At 36.6% G+C, this 23,557-nt stretch overlaps 1 protein-coding gene across 1 annotated transcript in view; it reads left to right on the forward strand.

Annotated features, from left to right (window-relative positions):
* The window catches only part of Phm (Peptidylglycine-alpha-hydroxylating monooxygenase), a 44,161-nt gene that overhangs the window by 12,676 nt on the left and 7,928 nt on the right, over positions 1–23,557 (forward strand). Inside the window, exons 2-7 of the mRNA XM_071593105.1 lie at positions 16,470–16,527; positions 16,722–16,809; positions 18,753–18,822; positions 19,326–19,458; positions 19,669–19,717; positions 19,818–19,963. Of these exons, the coding sequence (XP_071449206.1) occupies positions 16,470–16,527; positions 16,722–16,809; positions 18,753–18,822; positions 19,326–19,458; positions 19,669–19,717; positions 19,818–19,963 (544 nt within the window). The remainder of the gene's footprint in view (positions 1–16,469; positions 16,528–16,721; positions 16,810–18,752; positions 18,823–19,325; positions 19,459–19,668; positions 19,718–19,817; positions 19,964–23,557) is intronic.

Raw genomic sequence — 23,557 nt, forward strand, 5'->3', positions numbered from 1 at the left:
CAACGGACAAAATCTACGTCACACACTACGAAATGGTTAGATTGATCCCGTAGCCTTCTCTTTAGAATTATTAAAACTCATATTTTCACAGTCTGTAGAAAGTTAATAAAAATCAGCCGCATTAACTCCCTGATTTCTCATGTTTACATTGTGTTTTGTATGACGATGTTGACAAATGACTACCACAAAGCAATGCATTTGTCGATAGTATTTCAGCGATGCCATCATGCTACCGGCTGGGCAGCCCGACACTCAATCAGCATCCAGAAATGGCATCAGCGCCTTTTACGGAATAACTTCTGATGCCGTTTCACGTAGCCCATGCCATAGTGGCATCCTTAAGCAAATACATACTAGCATCGGGCGCCATCGCGAGGGAATAACCTTCCAGGCATCCTTAAAGGAGTCCCTTTAACCTTGTGAATGACCCCATTCGGTTTGAGTGTGTCTGTAGTTGGTAAATGGTGAGGAAGTAACATTCCCGCAAACTAAAAGAAGAGGGTATTCTGGTTGAGAGGTTGTGGTTGGTCACTGCCCCCGTGGAATTTATTTTCCCACAAAACATCACAACAATTTTAGTTTTATTTTTGGTACGAGTGATGCTAATATATTACGGCTATAGGATTTTTCCTTTAATTTCTTAACATACATTAAGACGATCTCTTCTACGATTGTGTGATAGAAAGGAAAATCCATTAAAGATTAACCTGCATCAGTTAGGTTCACTACGAATTTTGATAAAGTTAATATTAGCACAACTAATTAATTTTCGGAAGTCTAATTTTCCGAAATCTTAAGTATTATGCATGATCATCATTGTCAATGGCTTTAATAAAATACATGCATCTTAATATTTACTATTGTATTTAAAATGTGATTTAAAGTAAAGCAAATACATCTGCAATCCATTTTGCGGGTTGCGTCTAACAATTGCTTTTGGTTTTACAGCACATCAAAAACGCAATATTATTCCCTAGGTACGACAGCTAATTGAACCACTGCTGCTGTTATTGTTAAACATCACAAACCAAGTCATAGAATTGCATGAAAGTATGCCCAACATGATAAGCATAGTAGGGAATGCCATATCCAACTGCAGTTGTTATACCATACGTCAGCCGTTCTGGTAGATCAATCCACTGAACTGCATCGCGTCTCCTGTAGATAAAGGGTAATGTTTTCCTCAAAAGCGACTACTCTAATCGACCCTCGCTTGAAACTCACTTGAGTGCAGTGATATTAACGTAAGAGCAATTGGGTGTTTTCAACTCACCACTGATAATTATCCCAACGACTACTTCGTCTTTATTACTGATTAGGTCAAAATAACCACCACGGGGCTGCCATGCGTCGAGATCATTTAACGAGCAACGATTTTGATAGAATAAACCGGTATTGGATTAATCTCTCTATAATGAATGTACAAGGTTTCTTGAAGAGAGAAAATAAGGATTCTAGAATATTATTCCCGTTCGTTCAAAGCTACAATCTCGAGTCACGACGGGCTTTGGCTCACTCACTGAATGGCATCAAATTGAGACCACTTCCAAACGACAAACAATAATTTATAACTTCACCGATTGTCAGGGACACTGCGGACTAAATATTGCTTCCCAGTGAATGTGAACATTGCTTCAATGTCTATCACTTACTGAGCTGTTTAACGGTCGGTTTCGAACTTAACTAGCGATCATAACACTGAGTTTCGGCCTTAACTAGAAGTTAAAGTTGACCTGCAATTTAACGAGACATTATGAAACCTCGTCTACACGAAGGAAAGAATAAACTCATTTGGGCACATTATAACAGTTGACATCTTCCGAAGACAAATGTCAATGCGAGCCGAAATAAATCGAGAGGACTACGCAAGGAAGAAGAAGTGAAAAGAAATAGACATAGAAGCAAAGAAATACGAAGATAATTAGAGGGAAGCAGATAGGAGACTAAACTGTAAAGCTGTATTAAACCAATCTTACGATTGAAGAATACCTTTCGGGTTAAAATAATGAAGATGTACAGATAACTTCTGAGAAACGGGTAAGAAAGTTCGAATTAAGTAGATTTTCCATGCAAAGCAGTGTGTTTAATATATTCCATTTTTGCCGTTGAAGAAACGAAAAACATATTTGCCAGGATTTTGTGCATAATAATGTTTTCAATAATTGAGTTGTAAATGTACATCCTGAACAGTGATATTATCCTACAACATATAACAATATTGCATTTACGAATTTTGACATCATAAAACGTTGCTAACATATATCCTTGGACACAAATTGCGTGGCGTCGCAAAGATTCCCACGTGCGATATTCTTACGGGTCTCAGAACCCAGAAATAAAATAAAATCAGCTCCAAATTGAACAGGATGAAAAATAATAATCCATAAGCAATACATTCTTTTTAAAATTCAAATGAAATACCCATTAAAAACCACGAATTTGTGGAATTTTCCAAATAATTGGAGAGCATTTGCATACATTTAATACAAGAAATGACAGTTCTGCCACAAGTTCCCCGATACTCATTAAAAACCACAAGCGATGCTTTATTTTGGAGTCGCACAAAATACAAAGCATGCTATTAATTAGAAAAGAATGAGAATTGGCAACAGTCCCAGGATAACTAAATTCCATTCATCAAGGCAGCTCGGTTTATTCACGGACTTTCGTCGTGAAACAGTGTCAACAAGAATTGAACATAAATATTTCGTCATGCAGTGGAACAAATACTGCACGAGTGCTTCTTTCCGCAGCTATTAATATTCATTATGGGCAGAGATTTCTTGTACATGACCATCTAAGAATGTATACTACATATATACACCCCTTTTGGGAAATTCATCCGAGTTATATACATATATGTTTAGGAAAATGTGGGAGGAAGAGGCTATATGGGCTGATCCGTAGTATTTATAGGGAAGGAATTTGGCTGGGAGACTTTGTGAGATCAGTTTTAGTTCCTATTCCGAAAAAGGTAAAGGCTACATATTGTGAGGACTACAGGACAATAAGTTTGATATCCCACGCAGTTTGAGGATATGGAAAGTGTGCGGAGGAAGGGTGAAATTGATGCGCTGTACCGCAAAGTTAAATCTTTAGCGGGAAGTAAGAAAGGAAGGTCGATGATAGCAGTTAGAGATGAGGTGGGTAAGAAAATAGTCGACGCAGGGAAGATCCAAAAGAGATGGAAGGAATACATAGAAGAACTGTATAGTAAAAAACTTAGACCAAAAAAGTTAGACGTTGAAAAAGAATATGACGTAGAGGAAGACAGCTTAGGTCCAGGCATACTAGAAAATGAGATACAAAGAGCATTAAAGGAGATAAAACAAAATAAGGCCGTGAAGGTGGATAACATTCCCGCGGAACTATTGAAATGCTTAGGAAAATGTGGGAGGAAGAGGCTATATGGACTCATTCGTAGTATTTATGAGGAAGGAATCTGGCTGGAAGACTTTGTGAGATCAGTTTTAGTTCCTATTCCGAAAAAGGTAAAGGCTACTGTACATTATGCCAGGACTACAGGACGATAAGTTTGATATCCCACGAAGCTAAAGTTTTTCTCAGGATCATAAACAAAAGGATAGAGAGTAGGGCAAATGATTACTTAGGGGATGATCAGTTTGGGTTTAGGAAAGGGAGAGGTACGCGTGATGCCATTGCAGTAATGAGATTATTAATCGAGAGGAATATAGAACACAACCAGGAGGTATTTGCCTGTTTCGTAGATTTCGAAAAAGCGTTTGATAGAGTGAATTGGGAAAACTAATGAGTATATTGCAGAAAATAGGAATAGATTGGAGGGAAAGGAGGCTAATCTGCAGCCTGTACATGTCTCAGACTACTCAGGTGCGAGTGGGGAACGGGGAGTCCGGTTGGGCAGTGTCAGGAAGAGGTGAAAGGCAGGGTTGCCCATTATCACCGTTGCTGTTCAACCTGTATGCAGAGGAAATGATCAAAGAGGCATGGGAAGAACTCAAGGTAGGAATGAAAGTGGGCGGGGAATTCGTAAAATCAGTTAGGTTTGCTGATGACCAAGCTTTAGTTTGTCAGTCAGCCAAGGGGCTGCAAGCATTGCTGAGTGAATTGGAAATTCAGTGCGACAGGTATGGGATGAGAATCAATATTAATAAAACAAAGGTTATGCGATTCTCTAGAAAGAAAAAGGCTAAGCTTAACATTAAAATAGGAGGTCAAAAACTAGAGCAGGTAGAACAGTTAACGTATCTTGGTAGTGTTTTGGACCAACACGGTCAAATTAGTAGGGACGTAAGGAGAAGAATCGCGCTAGGCAAAGAGGCTTTCACAAGGAGGAGGGAGTTGATGACAGGAACGTTGAGTAAGGATGTTAAGAAGAGACTCGTAAAAACTTTGATATGGAGCGTAGCTATGTACGGCGCGGAAACGTGGTCATTGAAGCAGGAGGATAGTCGTAGACTGGAGGCTTATGAAATGTGGGTGTGGAGAAGGATGAAGAAGATGAAATGGACAGAGAAGAAAACAAATGAGGAAGTACTTGGTATGGTGGGCGAAGAGAGGGGTTTGTTGGGAGCAATCCTATGGAGGCAGGAAAAGTGGATGAAGGGGGTATCGACCGGCAGCGGGATGTTGAAGGCTATAATTGAGGAGAGAATGTTAGGCAAACGAGGAAAGGGAAGGAACAGGATAGGGATGTTGGACGGGATGAAGGGAAGAAGAAAGTACTCGGAGCTGAAGAGGGACCTGATGTAAAGTAGGATGTTGTGTTTTGCTAGGGGTCACAAATTATTTAATTAGTACTGATGTCCATCCTTAACCGGTAGATTACCTAATGTATGTATGTATACATATATGTTTTTATATAAGAGTTTAAATTATATGTATGATAAATAAAAGCAACGATTTAATTGCGTTTAACTTAAGCATATGATTCTGTTGATAAACGTATCCATAATCTCGATACTAACAATGCATTATCTCGAAATAACTACGTTGTAACCGTCACAAAAATGCCTACTGTTGTAAATATCGATTAAAAGGACACGCAGGGGCAATCACAAGGGAAATTATGTTTTGATCTCACTTTTTTTAATTTAAGGAAAGGATATCCATAAATCGCCTGAATTTATCATACTCTATGTTACTATCAGTTTTGATAGAGGTAAAAGCTCCGTAATTGTTTTTTACTCTACTATATATATATATATATATATATATATATATATATATATATATATATATATATATATATATATATATATATATATATAGTATATATATATATATATATATATATACTATATTTTGTTTATGATCCTGAGAAAAACTTTAGCTTCGTGGGATATCAAACTTATCGTCCTGTAGTCCTGGCATAATGTACAGTAGCCTTTACCTTTTTCGGAATAGGAACTAAAACTGATCTCACAAAGTCTTCCAGCCAGATTCCTTCCTCATAAATACTACGAATGAGTCCATATAGCCTCTTCCTCCCACATTTTCCTAAGCATTTCAATAGTTCCGCGGGAATGTTATCCACCTTCACGGCCTTATTTTGTTTTATCTCCTTTAATGCTCTTTGTATCTCATTTTCTAGTATGCCTGGACCTAAGCTGTCTTCCTCTACGTCATATTCTTTTTCAACGTCTAACTTTTTTGGTCTAAGTTTTTTACTATACAGTTCTTCTATGTATTCCTTCCATCTCTTTTGGATCTTCCCTGCGTCGACTATTTTCTTACCCACCTCATCTCTAACTGCTATCATCGACCTTCCTTTCTTACTTCCCGCTAAAGATTTAACTTTGCGGTACAGCGCATCAATTTCACCCTTCCTCCGCACACTTTCCATATCCTCAAACTGCGTGGGATATCAAACTTATTGTCCTGTAGTCCTCACAATATGTAGCCTTTACCTTTTTCGGAATAGGAACTAAAACTGATCTCACAAAGTCTCCCAGCCAAATTCCTTCCCTATAAATACTACGGATCAGCCCATATAGCCTCTTCCTCCCACATTTTCCTAAACATATATGTATATAACTCGGATGAATTTCCCAAAAGGGGTGTATATATGTAGTATACATTCTTAGATGGTCATGTACAAGAAATCTCTGCCCATAATGAATATTAATAGCTGCGGAAAGAAGCACTCGTGCAGTATTTGTTCCACTGCATGACGAAATATTTATGTTCAATTCTTGTTGACACTGTTTCACGACGAAAGTCCGTGAATAAACCGAGCTGCCTTGATGAATGGAATTTAGTTATCCTGGGACTGTTGCCAATTCTCATTCTTTTCTAATTAATAGCATGCTTTGTATTTTGTGCGACTCCAAAATAAAGCATCGCTTGTGGTTTTTAATGAGTATCGGGGAACTTGTGGCAGAACTGTCATTTCTTGTATTAAATGTATGCAAATGCTCTCCAATTATTTGGAAAATTCCACAAATTCGTGGTTTTTAATGGGTATTTCATTTGAATTTTAAAAAGAATGTATTGCTTATGGATTATTATTTTTCATCCTGTTCAATTTGGAGCTGATTTTATTTTATTTCTGGGTTCTGAGACCCGTAAGAATATCGCACGTGGGAATCTTTGCGACGCCACGCAATTTGTGTCCAAGGATATATGTTAGCAACGTTTTATGATGTCAAAATTCGTAAATGCAATATTGTTATATGTTGTAGGATAATATCACTGTTCAGGATGTACATTTACAACTCAATTATTGAAAACATTATTATGCACAAAATCCTGGCAAATATGTTTTTCGTTTCTTCAACGGCAAAAATGGAATATATTAAACACACTGCTTTGCATGGAAAATCTACTTAATTCGAACTTTCTTACCCGTTTCTCAGAAGTTATCTGTACATCTTCATTATTTTAACCCGAAAGGTATTCTTCAATCGTAAGATTGGTTTAATACAGCTTTACAGTTTAGTCTCCTATCTGCTTCCCTCTAATTATCTTCGTATTTCTTTGCTTCTATGTCTATTTCTTTTCACTTCTTCTTCCTTGCGTAGTCCTCTCGATTTATTTCGGCTCGCATTGACATTTGTCTTCGGAAGATGTCAACTGTTATAATGTGCCCAAATGAGTTTATTCTTTCCTTCGTGTAGACGAGGTTTCATAATGTCTCGTTAAATTGCAGGTCAACTTTAACTTCTAGTTAAGGCCGAAACTCAGTGTTATGATCGCTAGTTAAGTTCGAAACCGACCGTTAAACAGCTCAGTAAGTGATAGACATTGAAGCAATGTTCACATTCACTGGGAAGCAATATTTAGTCCGCAGTGTCCCTGACAATCGGTGAAGTTATAAATTATTGTTTGTCGTTTGGAAGTGGTCTCAATTTGATGCCATTCAGTGAGTGAGCCAAAGCCCGTCGTGACTCGAGATTGTAGCTTTGAACGAACGGGAATAATATTCTAGAATCCTTATTTTCTCTCTTCAAGAAACCTTGTACATTCATTATAGAGAGATTAATCCAATACCGGTTTATTCTATCAAAATCGTTGCTCGTTAAATGATCTCGACGCATGGCAGCCCCGTGGTGGTTATTTTGACCTAATCAGTAATAAAGACGAAGTAGTCGTTGGGATAATTATCAGTGGTGAGTTGAAAACACCCAATTGCTCTTACGTTAATATCACTGCACTCAAGTGAGTTTCAAGCGAGGGTCGATTAGAGTAGTCGCTTTTGAGGAAAACATTACCCTTTATCTACAGGAGACGCGATGCAGTTCAGTGGATTGATCTACCAGAACGGCTGACGTATGGTATAACAACTGCAGTTGGATATGGCATTCCCTACTATGCTTATCATGTTGGGCATACTTTCATGCAATTCTATGACTTGGTTTGTGATGTTTAACAATAACAGCAGCAGTGGTTCAATTAGCTGTCGTACCTAGGGAATAATATTGCGTTTTTGATGTGCTGTAAAACCAAAAGCAATTGTTAGACGCAACCCGCAAAATGGATTGCAGATGTATTTGCTTTACTTTAAATCACATTTTAAATACAATAGTAAATATTAAGATGCATGTATTTTATTAAAGCCATTGACAATGATGATCATGCATAATACTTAAGATTTCGGAAAATTAGACTTCCGAAAATTAATTAGTTGTGCTAATATTAACTTTATCAAAATTCGTAGTGAACCTAACTGATGCAGGTTAATCTTTAATGGATTTTCCTTTCTATCACACAATCGTAGAAGAGATCGTCTTAATGTATGTTAAGAAATTAAAGGAAAAATCCTATAGCCGTAATATATTAGCATCACTCGTACCAAAAATAAAACTAAAATTGTTGTGATGTTTTGTGGGAAAATAAATTCCACGGGGGCAGTGACCAACCACAACCTCTCAACCAGAATACCCTCTTCTTTTAGTTTGCGGGAATGTTACTTCCTCACCATTTACCAACTACAGACACACTCAAACCGAATGGGGTCATTCACAAGGTTAAAGGGACTCCTTTAAGGATGCCTGGAAGGTTATTCCCTCGCGATGGCGCCCGATGCTAGTATGTATTTGCTTAAGGATGCCACTATGGCATGGGCTACGTGAAACGGCATCAGAAGTTATTCCGTAAAAGGCGCTGATGCCATTTCTGGATGCTGATTGAGTGTCGGGCTGCCCAGCCGGTAGCATGATGGCATCGCTGAAATACTATCGACAAATGCATTGCTTTGTGGTAGTCATTTGTCAACATCGTCATACAAAACACAATGTAAACATGAGAAATCAGGGAGTTAATGCGGCTGATTTTTATTAACTTTCTACAGACTGTGAAAATATGAGTTTTAATAATTCTAAAGAGAAGGCTACGGGATCAATCTAACCATTTCGTAGTGTGTGACGTAGATTTTGTCCGTTGTTTTTGAGCTCTCTACGAATATTGAAGACTGCGATAGAGGGGAGAACGTTAGGTAAGATAGATATTCGTTTTTATTTTGAGGTGAAATTGAGACTATGGAGTCTCTTCTACCACCTAACCCCTACACCACCTATAAGCGAAGAAAGGGAAAGAAAAGGATTGGAATGCTGGACGAAATGAAAGAAGTATGCGCTATTGAAGAGAGGCTTATTGTAAAGTAAATACATCATTTTACCGCTATCTAGGCTGTGTCCATCCAAATCCCTACCTTTACCGTTGGATTATCATTTGCAATCGTAACACTGTATAACTCTATACCTATGTCGGCAATTTGGGGCATAACTTAGATTTCACCGATCCGTAACTTTAAACTCGTCGATACGCGTACTAAAGAAATTCCATGGGGCATGCGAAATTGCAACGACTACATAAAATTATTTGATAAACCTTAATCGAATAAAATTAGTAGTTGTAGTAGTTTTTATGGGAGGCGACCGACATCTAAGGTCATTAGGGATGGATGGGAAAAGAAGGGTGGAGAGAAAGCCGGCGTCGGCATTAGCCTAATTATGTCGGAAGGTGCCAAGGGGTTCGCAGCTTAACGTCCTGTCCGATCAATGTTGTACTCACTCAAAGTGCTCTCCACAAAGCACCTCAAGTAGGGATCGGGATACCGCTGAAAAATATTTGTTGTCTCCAGGATTTGAACACGGGTCCTCTCGGTGGGAAGCCTGTACGTTAGCCACCGCACCATCCCGATTCCCCTCGAAAAAAATAATTTGTATTATTGAGCGAAATATAGCGACATAAATTAATCATTTGATATTTTTGCGGAATAAATTGTGAATTAAGTTATTATTTGATAAATTTAACGAAATGGCATTTTTAACAAAAGCTACTCTTGCTTGAACTGTTTATAATACCTGTACATGCGAGTTGTTGAACATATATTCCGTGCCAGGAAGCTAGTCGTTAACTTTTAAAAAGATAATAATGATATTTTTATGGTTCACTGATCATGCATATCATGTAGATAAGGGAGCCGTCAAACACAAAGAAAAGTACAAAATGCAGGTGCATTTCAGCTCTATGACCAAGCTTCAAAAAGAACATATAGAATGTATAATGAAAGCACAATACACTGCCTTTGCTTGTCATGTAAATATCCATTCCATGAATAATAACGCCTCATGAGAAGGATCTTAAGTTTCAATTTGAAAGAAAACTACTCTACGCTTGTCTTAAGTTGATTTTACTTTTTAATACAATTCCATATTCAAATCTTATTTATTTAATGGCTTCTGACCTGAGTGATGTTTGCCGAGGCAAATGGATATGCGCGGCCAATAATAATACGTTACAAAATACTCGTAGTACCAAAGATTTCTTGATTCACAATTTCACATTATACTCTATTACCTACCACAATGTATCCAATGTATAAAAATTGTAAAATACGAGGGAAATATGAGTTATATGAAATACTTGTCCCTAAGAAGTTTCACTGCGTGGAATTGTTTGATGTTCACATCAAATGAGTTAGTAATTTGCCACAGACTCAAGTCTCTGGAAAATTACCAACTCATTTGATATGGAAATATGGACATGACTATGTAATGCATGAATATGACTTTGTAAGTGAACCGACGAATATGCAAATAAAACTATTCAGTGAACATAAATATTCAGTGAAGTTATTGAGTTGATTGTTTGTTGCTTATCTTATATTTAGCTGTATATAGAGAATACAGTCTGTATATTATTAGTAGTTGTAGTCTATGGTTTAAGTAGGTTTCGGATGACAGAGACTGATCATCGTTGCATTTCTTAGCTTCGTCTAACAAGATACAGCATGACACACCGCCTCACTACATCAAACTGTTCTTCAATTCCGAATACTTTCCATCTCCGTTCATTCTGCTCAAAATACGAGTACGTAATACCTCCCATACCCCTACCTCGCTTGCCTAACATCATGCGCTCTAACAAAGTCTTCAGCATTCCATCGCCAATCAAAATACTTTTGCCCCACTTTTCCTGTCTTTTTTTGGATTTTTTTCAACGATCGCATCTCCTCCCCTACAATGCTCTTCGTTAGTTTTTCTTTTTCCATTTTACCTTTTCCATCCTTCTCCATTCCCAAATTCAAAAAAACCTCCAATATATGCCTATTATCTTGCTTCAACGACCATGTCGCTGCAACCGAGCGTGGTTTTGTACGAAATGTACGAAACCACCCTCTTTTTTAAAGTTTGACGAGCATTTTCTTGACACTCTTAGTCAACACCCCTGTCATCAACCTCCTCCTCGTGAAAGGTTCTTTGGCTCACGGAATTCTTCGTAGGACCCTACTGCTTTGACCATATTGGTCCAAAACACTTGCGATTCATGTTAACTTTTCCACTTGGTCTAATTTTTTCCTCCCTAATTTTACATGTAACTCAGCATTCCTCCTTCTCGAAAACTCGAAATCTCTGTTTTCTGTCTACATTGATCTGCATCCGATATCTATCGCATTGATTTTCTAATGGGCGAAGCAGTCATTGTATCTCCTTGGCTGGCTAACTAACTAAAACTCGATCGTCCGAAAACCTAACTGATTTTTATGAATTCCCCACCAACTTTCATTCTTATCTCCAGTTCTTCACATGCCTCTTTTACCATTTCCTCTACGTTTGCGCTGAAAGTCTGGGTGATAATGGGAAACTGTCTTTTACTGCTTCCTAACGATGCTCAGCCCGACTATCCATCCGCCACACGCACGAGTAGTCTGAGTCAAGTGCAAGTTGCAGGTAAATAACTCATCTCGACATTATACTCTTATTTTCTCTAATACGATTATAAATTCCACCCAATTTACTCTATCTAACACCTTCTCGAAGTCTACAAAACAAATATCCATCCTGATTGTACTTGAAGTTACTTTATGTTAGTTACCCCATAGCTGCTTCGGCATCACTCGTGCTTCACCCCTTCCTGAATTCAAACTGACGATACCCTAAGTATGTATTAATTTTGTAGCCCCTACCTCATTGCCATCCTCTCCATCTTCTTATTGATGATCCTAATTACTACTTTAGCTTCGTGCGAAAACAAACTTGTTATTCGAGAGTCATTACTTACGATTGTATTTCCATTTTTTCGAATGGGCATTGTGATTTTCCGTTGTATCCGGCCCAATTCTTCCGATTCTATAAGTCAGCCCATAAAAAACCTTTCCGTCCGCTTTTTCCTAAAGTCCTAAATAGTTTCCAAGGATGTTTATCCATCCCCACGGCTTTATTTGATTTCAATTCCCTTAATGATCTTTCTATCTCGCAATCAAGTATGGCTGGGACGAAGGTGTCCCCATCTACACGTCTACATCTTATTATCTTTGTGTGTCTAAACTTCCTGGCCTAATATTCTTATCATATGTGTAGATACATTTTGTATTATTTCCATCTCTCTTGAATCTTTCTCGGACAAGTTGATAATTTTCCTGCCGCATCTCTAATAGTGTGCACGGTTTTTCCTTTTATACTTCCTGATAGTTCTTTCACCTTCTGTACAGCGCACCTATTTCTACCTACCTTGGTAAACTCTCCATATCCTCTCTCTAAATTTTACACCACGCTTCTTTTGCCCAAGTAGATTATCGTATCAGGCTGTTATTTATCTCTTTGTACTTCCTTCTTCCCAATTCCCCATTCACATTCTTCCCTTTCGTTCTCTCGCCTATCTTCGCAATCAGCTCGTCTGTTACTCATGGTCTCCTTGCCCTATTCCTATCATGAGGAATCGTTCTCATGGTTTAATTTGTGGCTTTATAAATCTCTTTTTTGATACTTTACCACCTATCTGGTAACTCGTCTTCCTATCTTTACTTAAATATTTCTAGACCTCTTTGCTACTGCCTGGACCAAGGACCTAAGGTGCTTCATGGTTCGGTTCCAGGTGACGCCGCTGGGCACCCTCAGCTTCTTCCTATCTACACGTTAACTGCCAGCCACCGGTAGGGCTAGTGGAAAGGGGGATTACACACGAAGCATGCGACATAAAAAATTAAGCATTTCTTAATTTTTAGTCACAGTATATGTATTTATGTTAAATTTCTGGTTTTGTTTGTACGGGGTGGAAAGATGGTAATTGAAGCAAGATGCCACGTGTAGCTTGGAGGCATTTGAAAGGTGGGCGTGGAGAAGGATGGAAAAGGTGAAGTAGACAAAGAGAGGAAAATAAATGAATGGATGCTAGGCATGGCGGGGGAGGGGAAGGAACTGTTGGGAGAAATCCAAAGAATGTGGGAAAGATGGATTCAGAGCGCTCCGCAATTAAATAGCTTACTCCCAAAGCATCGGCAAAATTACGTGCTCACATTCGACACTGACACAAAGAAAAATTGCCCACGTAGATAAAAATGTCTCTGATACGAGTTAAATCCAGTTACAGCTGTTCGGATGAAGTGGTCCGGTGATGCCGGGCATAGTCGCTAGTATTCGGCCCTTCGACTTCCGAGGTCACACGCTAGAATGTTTATCTTCGAATTTCATAGGTTTAGTAATCAAGCTTCTTGCCGGCAGTTTTGACTACTTGAGCGCCCAATTCAATAATATTGAGCGTGGTGTACCATATGTGGCGTATTGAACTTTATTTTTGTCACATAATGGGATAGACCGGCGCCTTTGATCAGAACTCGGCGGATATGAAAAAAGAGTGATGTTGATTACCTGCCAGTTAATTTGATGATGCCAGCTTCATTATTCAGTGAATTTTCTATTGTCCTTAAATTGCTACTGGTGGTTAATTTGACCTTTACTTATAATTAGATTTTTATGGAGTGATAAATAAGATTTCGGATTTTAAAATATATTTTTCAGCTCAAATCATAGGGTCCACATGCGTGTCCTCAGCAAATATTCTTGTTTTTTTCCTAATTCAAACTATTCACGCTTCGAGAACATAGAAAAATGTCTGATTGGCCGCCGAGAACAAAATAGACTTTGCGAGTGTCTTCAAATCGTCCTATTTTTTCTTGGTTCTGGGAATTTTGAAATGGTGTTATGGCTAGATTGTGGGAAAAATTGCGTTTTTAATGACACAATTTTCGAAATTTACTTGGCACTTTAGGTCAGCCACGGTTGGACACCTCTCTTATGAACTAGGGGCTTTGTTTTGAAGGCGGAAGCGGAAGCACGGTTTGTTGGAACGCGAGCTTATTTTAGTAATCGAATATATGCCTGGAAACATCTCCAGGGGTTCATATTTGAAAGAACAAGTCATCGCATTTCCTCATATCAACATCCAAAAAGTGACCCAATTTGGCTATTTCCATGTCACTGTAACACCGATTCGTGTTCCCGTGTTTGCTTTTGCCTTAAAAGAAATACGTCGATGTGTTTCGTTGGACAAGCAATGGTGTGATCGTGCATTTGCCAATGGCGGAAGTGTGTGCAGTTCACCCACGCCCTGCTCCTTGCTCTTGAGTGGTCCTCTTCGTGCTGACGTCCATTGTCTTTTGCCTTTACTAGCGTCCGAATTCTGGTCATTAGTAAGCCGTAAATAAGGAGTCATTAAAATTCCTGCCTGTTTTCTTTTGAGTAGGCCTCAAAAATGATGACAACGCCTCACTTTCAAGGAAACAAATAAATTTAATGTAGTTAGCGTTTAGAAAAATATTCTTATTCTCTCATCCAATTTCAATGCGTTCTAATTCAAATGTATTAGGTCCGCGGGAAAACTTGAGCCTATTATGAAAGGGGGAAAATAACGTGAAGGTACTTTACCTGGGCGCCACCTCGTCATATTCTCGACTTGTATTTGCTGACAAAAGAAAAGAAGAAGGCGTCGAAGTCTGGCGACAAACATAAAACACGTAAAACCAAATAATATTTTAAACATTAGTATAACGCTTAGTGTCGGTCACTAAATTTGGTTTTGAAAGTTACTTTTAAAATTATATTACCATATAGTAGCTTTAGCAAGGGTCATAGCATCTCATTCAAAGAGATTTATTTTGAACAAACTAGATTTTACGACTAAATATCATGAACAAAAAAAGTGGTCAGGTGAAATGTTCAGATATTTAATCATTAATGTGTTTTAATTACTCAACATAACCATTCAGTGTATTTCAGAAGTGTGAGCATTCCTAACGGACCACTTCTGTAGAAGATCATTAACCTTTTTATTTTAACTACCGCCAATACAACAATTAAATAATTTCAGAGGGTAAAAATCATTCACCTTGACCGGAATCACGGTCAAGGCGAATGATTCTGAAATTGTTGAATTGAAATGCATATTAGCGGATGACTCCGTTAAAAGTCACCGTTGCGGCATCTCCCGCAGTTTCTTTGAAATTTACCACCAATAAATTGAATGGCGCAGAATATGCCGCTAGCGGAGTTAGGAAAGCAGATATTAACTCAGCATATTTATTTTTCAAAACGCTTATTCCTATTCTTCTTAGAAAAGTCCCGTCTTCTTTGGGAAATAGTTTATTCAAATAGTAGAATATTTATTACGATTAGGTACTTTTAAATTTGCGTGAGAAGGTTTAGACCACTTTTTTTAAGGTATAATTTTTTGTGAATATAAATGTTGAATGATAACACCTTGAAATTGTCTCAATAGCAGTAAATGGCTGGAATGTTAATCCAGGAGTTCTTAACGTCTTGGGAGCACAAAGTGAGAACCGATGAAATATCATTGATTTTCTTGTTTTCAACGGGCTCGAGGTTACTGCTTGTATAGCTCCTCCTGTGTTTATTTTCGTTTTTTTAGCCTCGCTTGCAAACTCCAAGGAATCATTTACTCATTGTGTAATAATGATGTTCCACTAAACCTCAGCGAATACGGTTGAATACTTGGTAATCAATCAATCAGTCTCTTAGTCGAAAATTTCACACTTACCCAAAATTATTCGAATTTTGAGGAAAAAAATGAAAGGGATTTGTGTTTTGTTTAGTACGTTGAGTAATATTTATTAAATTTAAGTATATATTCTATTGTTTCAGGCTTCACTTCGTGGAAGTATTTAATATCCATACTACGAGTATGGATATTAAGAACTCGTAAAAAGAAAGACTCGTACTTTTCCACAGATTTTATTATACGGTACAACGCGTATTCGGCCCTTCGACTTCCGAGGTCACACGCTAGAATGTTTATCTTCGAATTTCATAGGTTTAGTAATCAAGCTTCTTGACGGCAGTTTTGACTACTTGAGCGCCCAATTCAATAATATTGAGCGTGGTGTACCATATGTGGCGTATTGAACTTTATTTTTGTCGCATAATGGGATAGACGGGCGCCTTTGATCAGAACTCGGAATGATCAGAACCGATTCCGAACTCGGAATGATCGGAATTGATCAGAACCTGATGATGCCGCAAGTCGGTGAAACGCGTTGTACCGTATAATAAAATCTGTGGAAAAGTACGAGTCTTTCTTTTTAGTATGGATAAATTTAAGTAGTTTGCCGTACTATCTCGGAAAGTCAACGTCAGAGAAACATTTCTCCCAACATGTTAAATTTTAATTAATGTGTTTGTTGTAGTTTTCCCGTTTTAATCATTTGTGAGAATGTCAGACATTAATAATTCCTTATTGCCTTCATTTTTCAGCCGGAATTATACTTATGCACGCCTATAAAAATTGATTCATCAAAGAACTTTTATATTGGTGAGTTATTAGTTAAATACTGCAATTATTTTATTTAAAATGTAGCATCTTAGATAAAATAAATCTCTATGATTTGAAATCTTCTCTTCTTACTTAAGAAAAAGTTCTAGAATAACTTAATTTGGACAGCTATGTGTGCGTTTTATGAATAGAATATACGTTGGTAATATATTCTTATGCCAATTTTTTTGCAGTGGGATTTGAGCCTAATGCAACCATGGATACTGCCCACCATATGCTTTTGTATGGATGTACAACTCCGGGAAGTAAAGAGGCAGTTTGGTGAGTTGTTCAATACTCATTTGTGTAATGTTTACTGGGTGTGTAGGTTCCTGGAATTCCAGCATATCCGGGAATTGTTCGGGAATTTCAGTTTCCTCGGGAGAAACCAGGAATTTATGACCATTCCGGGGATTTTAGCAATATTTTTAGCAACGATATTCATCTAAGCATTAAAGCGTATTTGTCAATGTGCATCAAAATGATATGATTTTATTTTCGTGTGGTTATTTCCATGTGACGATACCGCCCAAAGAATTTACTATAACCCTTACCATGCTGGATTAATGTTGTTGTGACAACCAGCTCGCGAAGGCTTAATCAGCCACATGTAGACCAGTGAGCATGATGTCATTCTGAATTCGTTTATTTTCTGTTTTTAACTTTCTTAAATTTAAACTTGGACTGCATAAATTTAGTCCTCTACCAACCAGACTCAGGTTAAAAATCAAATACACCTCTTATTATAAATTCTTTATGTTCTTTCACTTGCGACTAAATATTATTTGAAAATAATTTCTCACCTGTATGAAATGTTTCTGCAGTATTATTATAATGAGGTAGTTATCAGTTCGCTAGTTTGATGGTCCACGCACTCCAAAATAACTGCACCCAATTTTTATGGAGTCCTCGAAAGATTAAGTTTTTTTGGCTTTTATGCCACTCGTTAAGATACAAATTGGCGTCTATCGTTGAACATTCTTATTCTTGGATTACTTGGTTTTACAATGTTAACTAGCGCGTTTTAAAATAATGATAGATTTACTATTTTCAAATAGTACTGCTCCGTAATTTAAATGCCGTGTTCGTGTGAATCATCATTCAATTCGGCTTCCGCTGGGAAGTTCCATGCGATCGAAGAGACGGATATAGGAAAAGGAAGGATTCTTATAAATAACGATTGTCCGTCCATTGGGGCGGTGGGGAAAGATCTGTCCAGTCCAAGATCTGTCTGGGTAATGGCTTTTTAGAATCCGGGAATTCCTCAGCATTATCCAAGAAAAAGCGGTAAATTTCCGTGAATGTCGTCCATGGTTCCATATTCTCTCACGTCAATGTCGGTATGTGCTACTTGTTGCATACCCTGCAATAGATATTTTGTGCAAGGTGCGCACGAGTGTCGTAACCGTACTCCGACTGAGAACATTGAATTAACCGTACTAAAGTGTATTTTACCTCTGTCGATCACCGTTATTAAAATGCGACTGTCAAGTGGTAACGAAAGTTAAAAAACTTTCTCTCTGCTTGAAGTCAGTATCGACGAATCATCAAGAAAGTTGCGACCTTTTTGTTAAGATTAATAAGGTTCTTAAGTAGCTATTTGTTCAAGCTTTCGTGTAAATCGAGGAGGTGCGGTGGCTAACGTACAGGTTTCCCACTGAGAGGGCCCGGGTTCAAATCCTGGAGACAACAAATATTTTTCAGTGGTATCCCGAACCTTACTTGAAGTGCTACCTGGAGAGCACTTTGAGTGAGTACGACGTCCGTGAGATGGGACGTTAAACTGCGGACCCCTTGGCGCCTTTCGTGAAGAGTGGGCTAATGCCGACGCCGGGAATCTCTCCACCCTTCATCCTTTCCTGTCCATCCCTAATGGTGGAAATGACCTTAGCTGGTGGTCGTCTCCCATAAAAACTACTAAACTGTGTACAGAGTTTCAAGAATTGTATATATATGTGGTTACTTGCTCACCCACTTTGCTCATTTGATTAATTCTTTTTGCATAATCTTCATCACATGTAAGAATGTTTATATATTAAGTAATATTTTAAGTTTAGATAATAAATAATATTTATATTGACAACACATAATAACGTTATACCATTTTTCAAAATGAATAAAGTATTATTATTACCATACTTTAATTTGTGGTGCCAGATATGTCTGTACTTCAGAGCAAGTGTTTGCTATTGCTTGTATAAAAAAACATTGTTGCCTATTTTCAGGAATTGTGGGGAAATGGTTTCAAGCGTGTATGAAATGAAGGCCTCTAGTCCATGTAGAGTGGGTTCTCAGGTGAGAGTCATCCAATTCATTCATATAATTATTAAACTGCCTAAGGTAATTTATTTTTGACTGAAAACGGATCGAACTAACTTTACTAACAGATTTTACTCCATAATCCTCAACTAATTTGTTTACATGTAGTTAATTACTTTTTTATTATTCTATACATTGGTTGAAACAGAAGTTATGAAAGTGTTGAGAATTATTGCCTTTTGATAATCTCATGACAAAATGATTCAGGAAATCATTAAATTTGATTTTAGCGTAATATATGGATAATGCACCTAAGATAACATTTAAAAATGTGTATAAATATGTAGTGTACACTAAAATACTCACTTCAAACTTATAAATTTTTCGTCCCATTTTAATGTTGTAACATGAGAACATAGTTGATCCTATGATAATATTAGTTCTTTGCATTAGCTGCTGGCTATGGTTTTCCAGTTAGTTGAGATAATTACTTTTAATTTAATTGTGTTAATCATGTGATTACTTTTATTTAAATATAGGTAATTTATGCATGGGCTAGAGATGCACCCAAACTAGACCTTCCTGAGGGAGTTGGTTTTCGAGTTGGTGGTGATTCACCAATTCAGTACCTTGTACTTCAGATCCATTATGCACACATTGACAAGTTCAAAGGTATGTGGAATATGTAAAAATTAAGTATTTAGTATTTTGAAAATGTAGATTACTATAATTTGAGGTAGTGTTTTTATATTAAATATTTTAGTACAAATTGTAAGAGTTAAGTGTTCATGATGATGAAATGTGTATTTATTTAATGACTTTTTAATCATAATTTTCTTTTGTTTTCATTGATTAGTAATTTGAAAAGTTTTTCGTTTTCAGATGGAAGCACAGATAATTCAGGAATATTTTTGCATTATACAGAAAGACCGTGAGTATTTGTCATAATATTTTTTGACTGGCAATAAGGTTTTTGTTGATAATGGCTGCGTACAATACAGTAACGTTTTTAATTAATTTTGAATTTTCAGGTTAGATAAACTTGCAGGTGTGATTTTGTTGGGAACTGGTGGTTCTATTCAGCCAATGCATAAGGAGCATATGGAAACATCCTGTGTAATTCGTGAGAACAAAGTTATCCATCCATTTGCCTACAGGACTCACACTCATAGTCTAGGTTTGTGACAGTTTAAACATTTTTACAAGTAAATAAATTATTAAGGAGCTTGAAAATGAAGTGCGGAAGTGCTGGGGGATAATCATTACTTGTTACTTCATAATCAAAAGATATAAATACCTTGCACTAAGTATTTTTAAATTCTGTGTTTGTAAATTGATATTGGAAATAAACTGGTAAATTTATACTGCACTGAATCACTTCATATGAAGTTTTGTGCTTTGACAAGAGACCCTCTATGACATTATTATTATGACCCTTTTTCTTTAATTGTTAGCTTCTGCTACATATGCACTCAGACAACTTTATGCATTGAAAAAAAGCAGTGAAATAGTTTCTACCTTGACTATCATAATCCTTTAGTGTCTTTGATTTTAAAGGAATTCATTTATTGAGGAAAATATTTTGATTTGTACTAAACATTTGAAAAAGTGGCTCATCTGAAATGTAATGTTCCTCATTTTAAATAAGTGTTATTTTGTTTGTGTTTCTTTTATTTATTTCCAAAAATTTTGTTAGAAGTTTGTTAGTTGTTTCATGTTCTTGAAATGTAAATTTGTTTCATTATAATTTAAAACTACAGTTAGATGTCCTTCACCCATCATTACCGAGGTGTAAGGGATACTGTATTAGGGATGTTTTTAGACTTGGTTGTTATAGAGTAACATGCCTTCCTTTTTGTTCAGAGATATTTTCAATCTAGAAGACAATATTTTTATCATGAAGTTAATCATCTTTACTATTTTTGAGCGTTAACATAAAGTACGCGTTGTAAACTGCATGCTATAAGAAAATATCATATAGGATACACTAATTGGTACAAACTACGTCTTTGAATGGGTTAAAAAAAATGCAATGGGCAAATCATAAGAATAATTTAATCAATAATAGTAATAATTGAAATTAAACTATTCATAAAGAGTGAAGACATTTTTTGTGCCATGTGACAATTATGGTACTGCACTTGGTTTATTGACTCATTGTGATTGCGACTACAATTAGTTTCATGATTTATGGCATTGGGCATCTGAAGTTAAAGGCTATACTTTTTCTATGCTCTCATCCTTTTTAGCATTCTTGAAAATATTAATTAAAGGTTTTGCAGTATGTAATTTGCTTTTTGTGCATGAGTTGACTTAGATGGTAAATACTCATGATTTTTCATTTACTGATGAGAGAGTATTGATATAAACCAGCCGATTGCCTGGATTTATGGTAAATTTTATATATATATATATATATATATATATATATATATATATGTGTGTGTGTATATATATATATATGTATATATATATATATATGTGTGTATATATATATATGTATATATATATATATATATATATATATATATATATATATATATATATATATATACATATATATATATATATATATATACACACACACGAGGGTCATCCGGAAAGTAGTACCCGTTCGTGAAATAAAGACACAAAAGTAAATATTAACAAACATAAAAAATTTTATTTGAAAGAGGATACTTTAAACTACTTCTCAACATAATCTCCAAGCAAATTAAGGCATTTGTCATAACGTGTGACAAGTTTCTGTATTCCTGCTGCATAGTCCTTCGCCGCCAGCTCATTGAGATACGCGAGGGACCCATCTTGCACAAATTTTTGCATAATGCAGATGGTGTTTAACAATTTCATGAACAATTGTTCGAGAAACATTGGGAAAATGCTCACAGATGTCATCAATTGTGACGCGCCGATCGTTCCTCACGAATTCGTCAACTGAGCTCACCAGTTGGTCTGTAATGACAGACGGTCTCCCCGAACGCTCATCGTCGTGTGTGTTCCCCCTCCCCATGTTGAAGTTGCGACACCACCGCCGAACAGACGACTCGTCCATTACATTGTCTCCATACACCTCCTTTAATTGGCGATGAATATCACATGGGCGAACGTTTCTTGCATTGAGGAATTTAATCACTGCCCTCACTTCACAACTGGCGGCGTTCTCAATTTTTTTAAACATTGTAAACAATCACAGAAACAACACAGGCAATGCTAGCGTCACGCAACTTGGCTCAGAGAAGGCAGACAAGCCACTGAAGCTATCTGACCTCGTCCAGCGGCTACTCGCGTCGTCAGCACTTCATGCGGCACGAACGGGTACTACTTTCCGGATGACCCTCGTGTATATATATATGTGTGTGTGTGTGTGTGTGTGTATATATATATATATATATATATATATATATATATATATATATATATATATATATATAAACACAGATGTAGATTTTTAGAATATAGAGACACAAAGAAAGGACACTCACAATTTGTTATTTTACGTTTCGACAGCACGGCTGTCGTCTTCAGAATTGATTCTGAAGAACGATTCTGAAGACGACAGCCGTGCTGTTGAAACGTAAAATAACAAATTGTGAGTGTCCTTTCTTTGTGTCTCTATATTCTAAAAATCTACATCTGTGTTTTTATATATTTGTGTGTCGCCGAAGAGCGTTCCATTCCGAAGATATTTTATATATATATATATATATATATATATATATATATATATACACACATATATATATATATACATATCTATACATATATATACACACATATATATATATATATATATATATATATATATATATATATATATACATATATATATATATATACATATATATATATATACATATATATATATATACATATATATATATAATATTAATATTCTTTCTCGAGCATGTTCAGCTTCACCTATTTTTTCCTCATTCTCACCTTTGGTACTTGGCATAGTTGTAACTATTTTCTTGTCCATTAAATGATACACAATCAGAGTACTTCGGTCAACACCTTTCATCTCTTCCTAATTATTAATCTAAATTACCGTTAATTTAGTGTTGTAAATTGAAAAAATTCTATCATCATACATTTTTCTTCAGAAACTAAAACTTTTGAAAATTGTATTTCATTGTCATCAAATCTTAAATCTTTGGCCTCAATAGGAGCCCGATATTTTTCAAAACTGATTTTTGAATAATTTCTTGTGCGCATTGCCTTTTCAGCTGTTCTTTTATCATTTAACCACTAATTCACATGAATTTAAACCAACAAGGAATTTGATTACTCAGATGATTAGGTTGATACTGACCTTCTAGGTTCTGTAATATGGCTGAAGCTGTATGAGAGAAGTGCAATTTGGTGGCAGAAAAATCACAAAATTATGACTGTTGCCATAATTACTGTGTTCAGGAGTGTGAAACAATGATCAATTATGAGGTACATTGTGCAGTTTGGATTCAAACCTAAACTATTACAGTTTTCTAGCTGTATCCCTCATCATCTGATCATTTTTATTTGCAAAACACTTTCACACCTTCAAAGGACAATTTCTCCATATTTAGTGGACTCAGTCTGACAAGTTGTGAGATTGAAAAGGAATTTTCAAGCTGGCCATGTATACCTCACAGACAATCCAAGTAGTGGAAAATTATCACTCATGGACGATGCTGCCTTAGCGAAGTAAGTGGAGGACTTTATCCTCTTAGACCAAAGAGCAGCCATCCAAATGATCATGAATGAGACTGATTTTAGGTATGGCAGTTATTGG

The sequence above is a fragment of the Hetaerina americana genome, unplaced genomic scaffold (genome assembly GCF_022747635.1).
Source record: "Hetaerina americana unplaced genomic scaffold, ioHetAmer1.1.p SCAF_1, whole genome shotgun sequence".
NCBI lineage: Eukaryota > Metazoa > Arthropoda > Insecta > Odonata > Calopterygidae > Hetaerina > Hetaerina americana.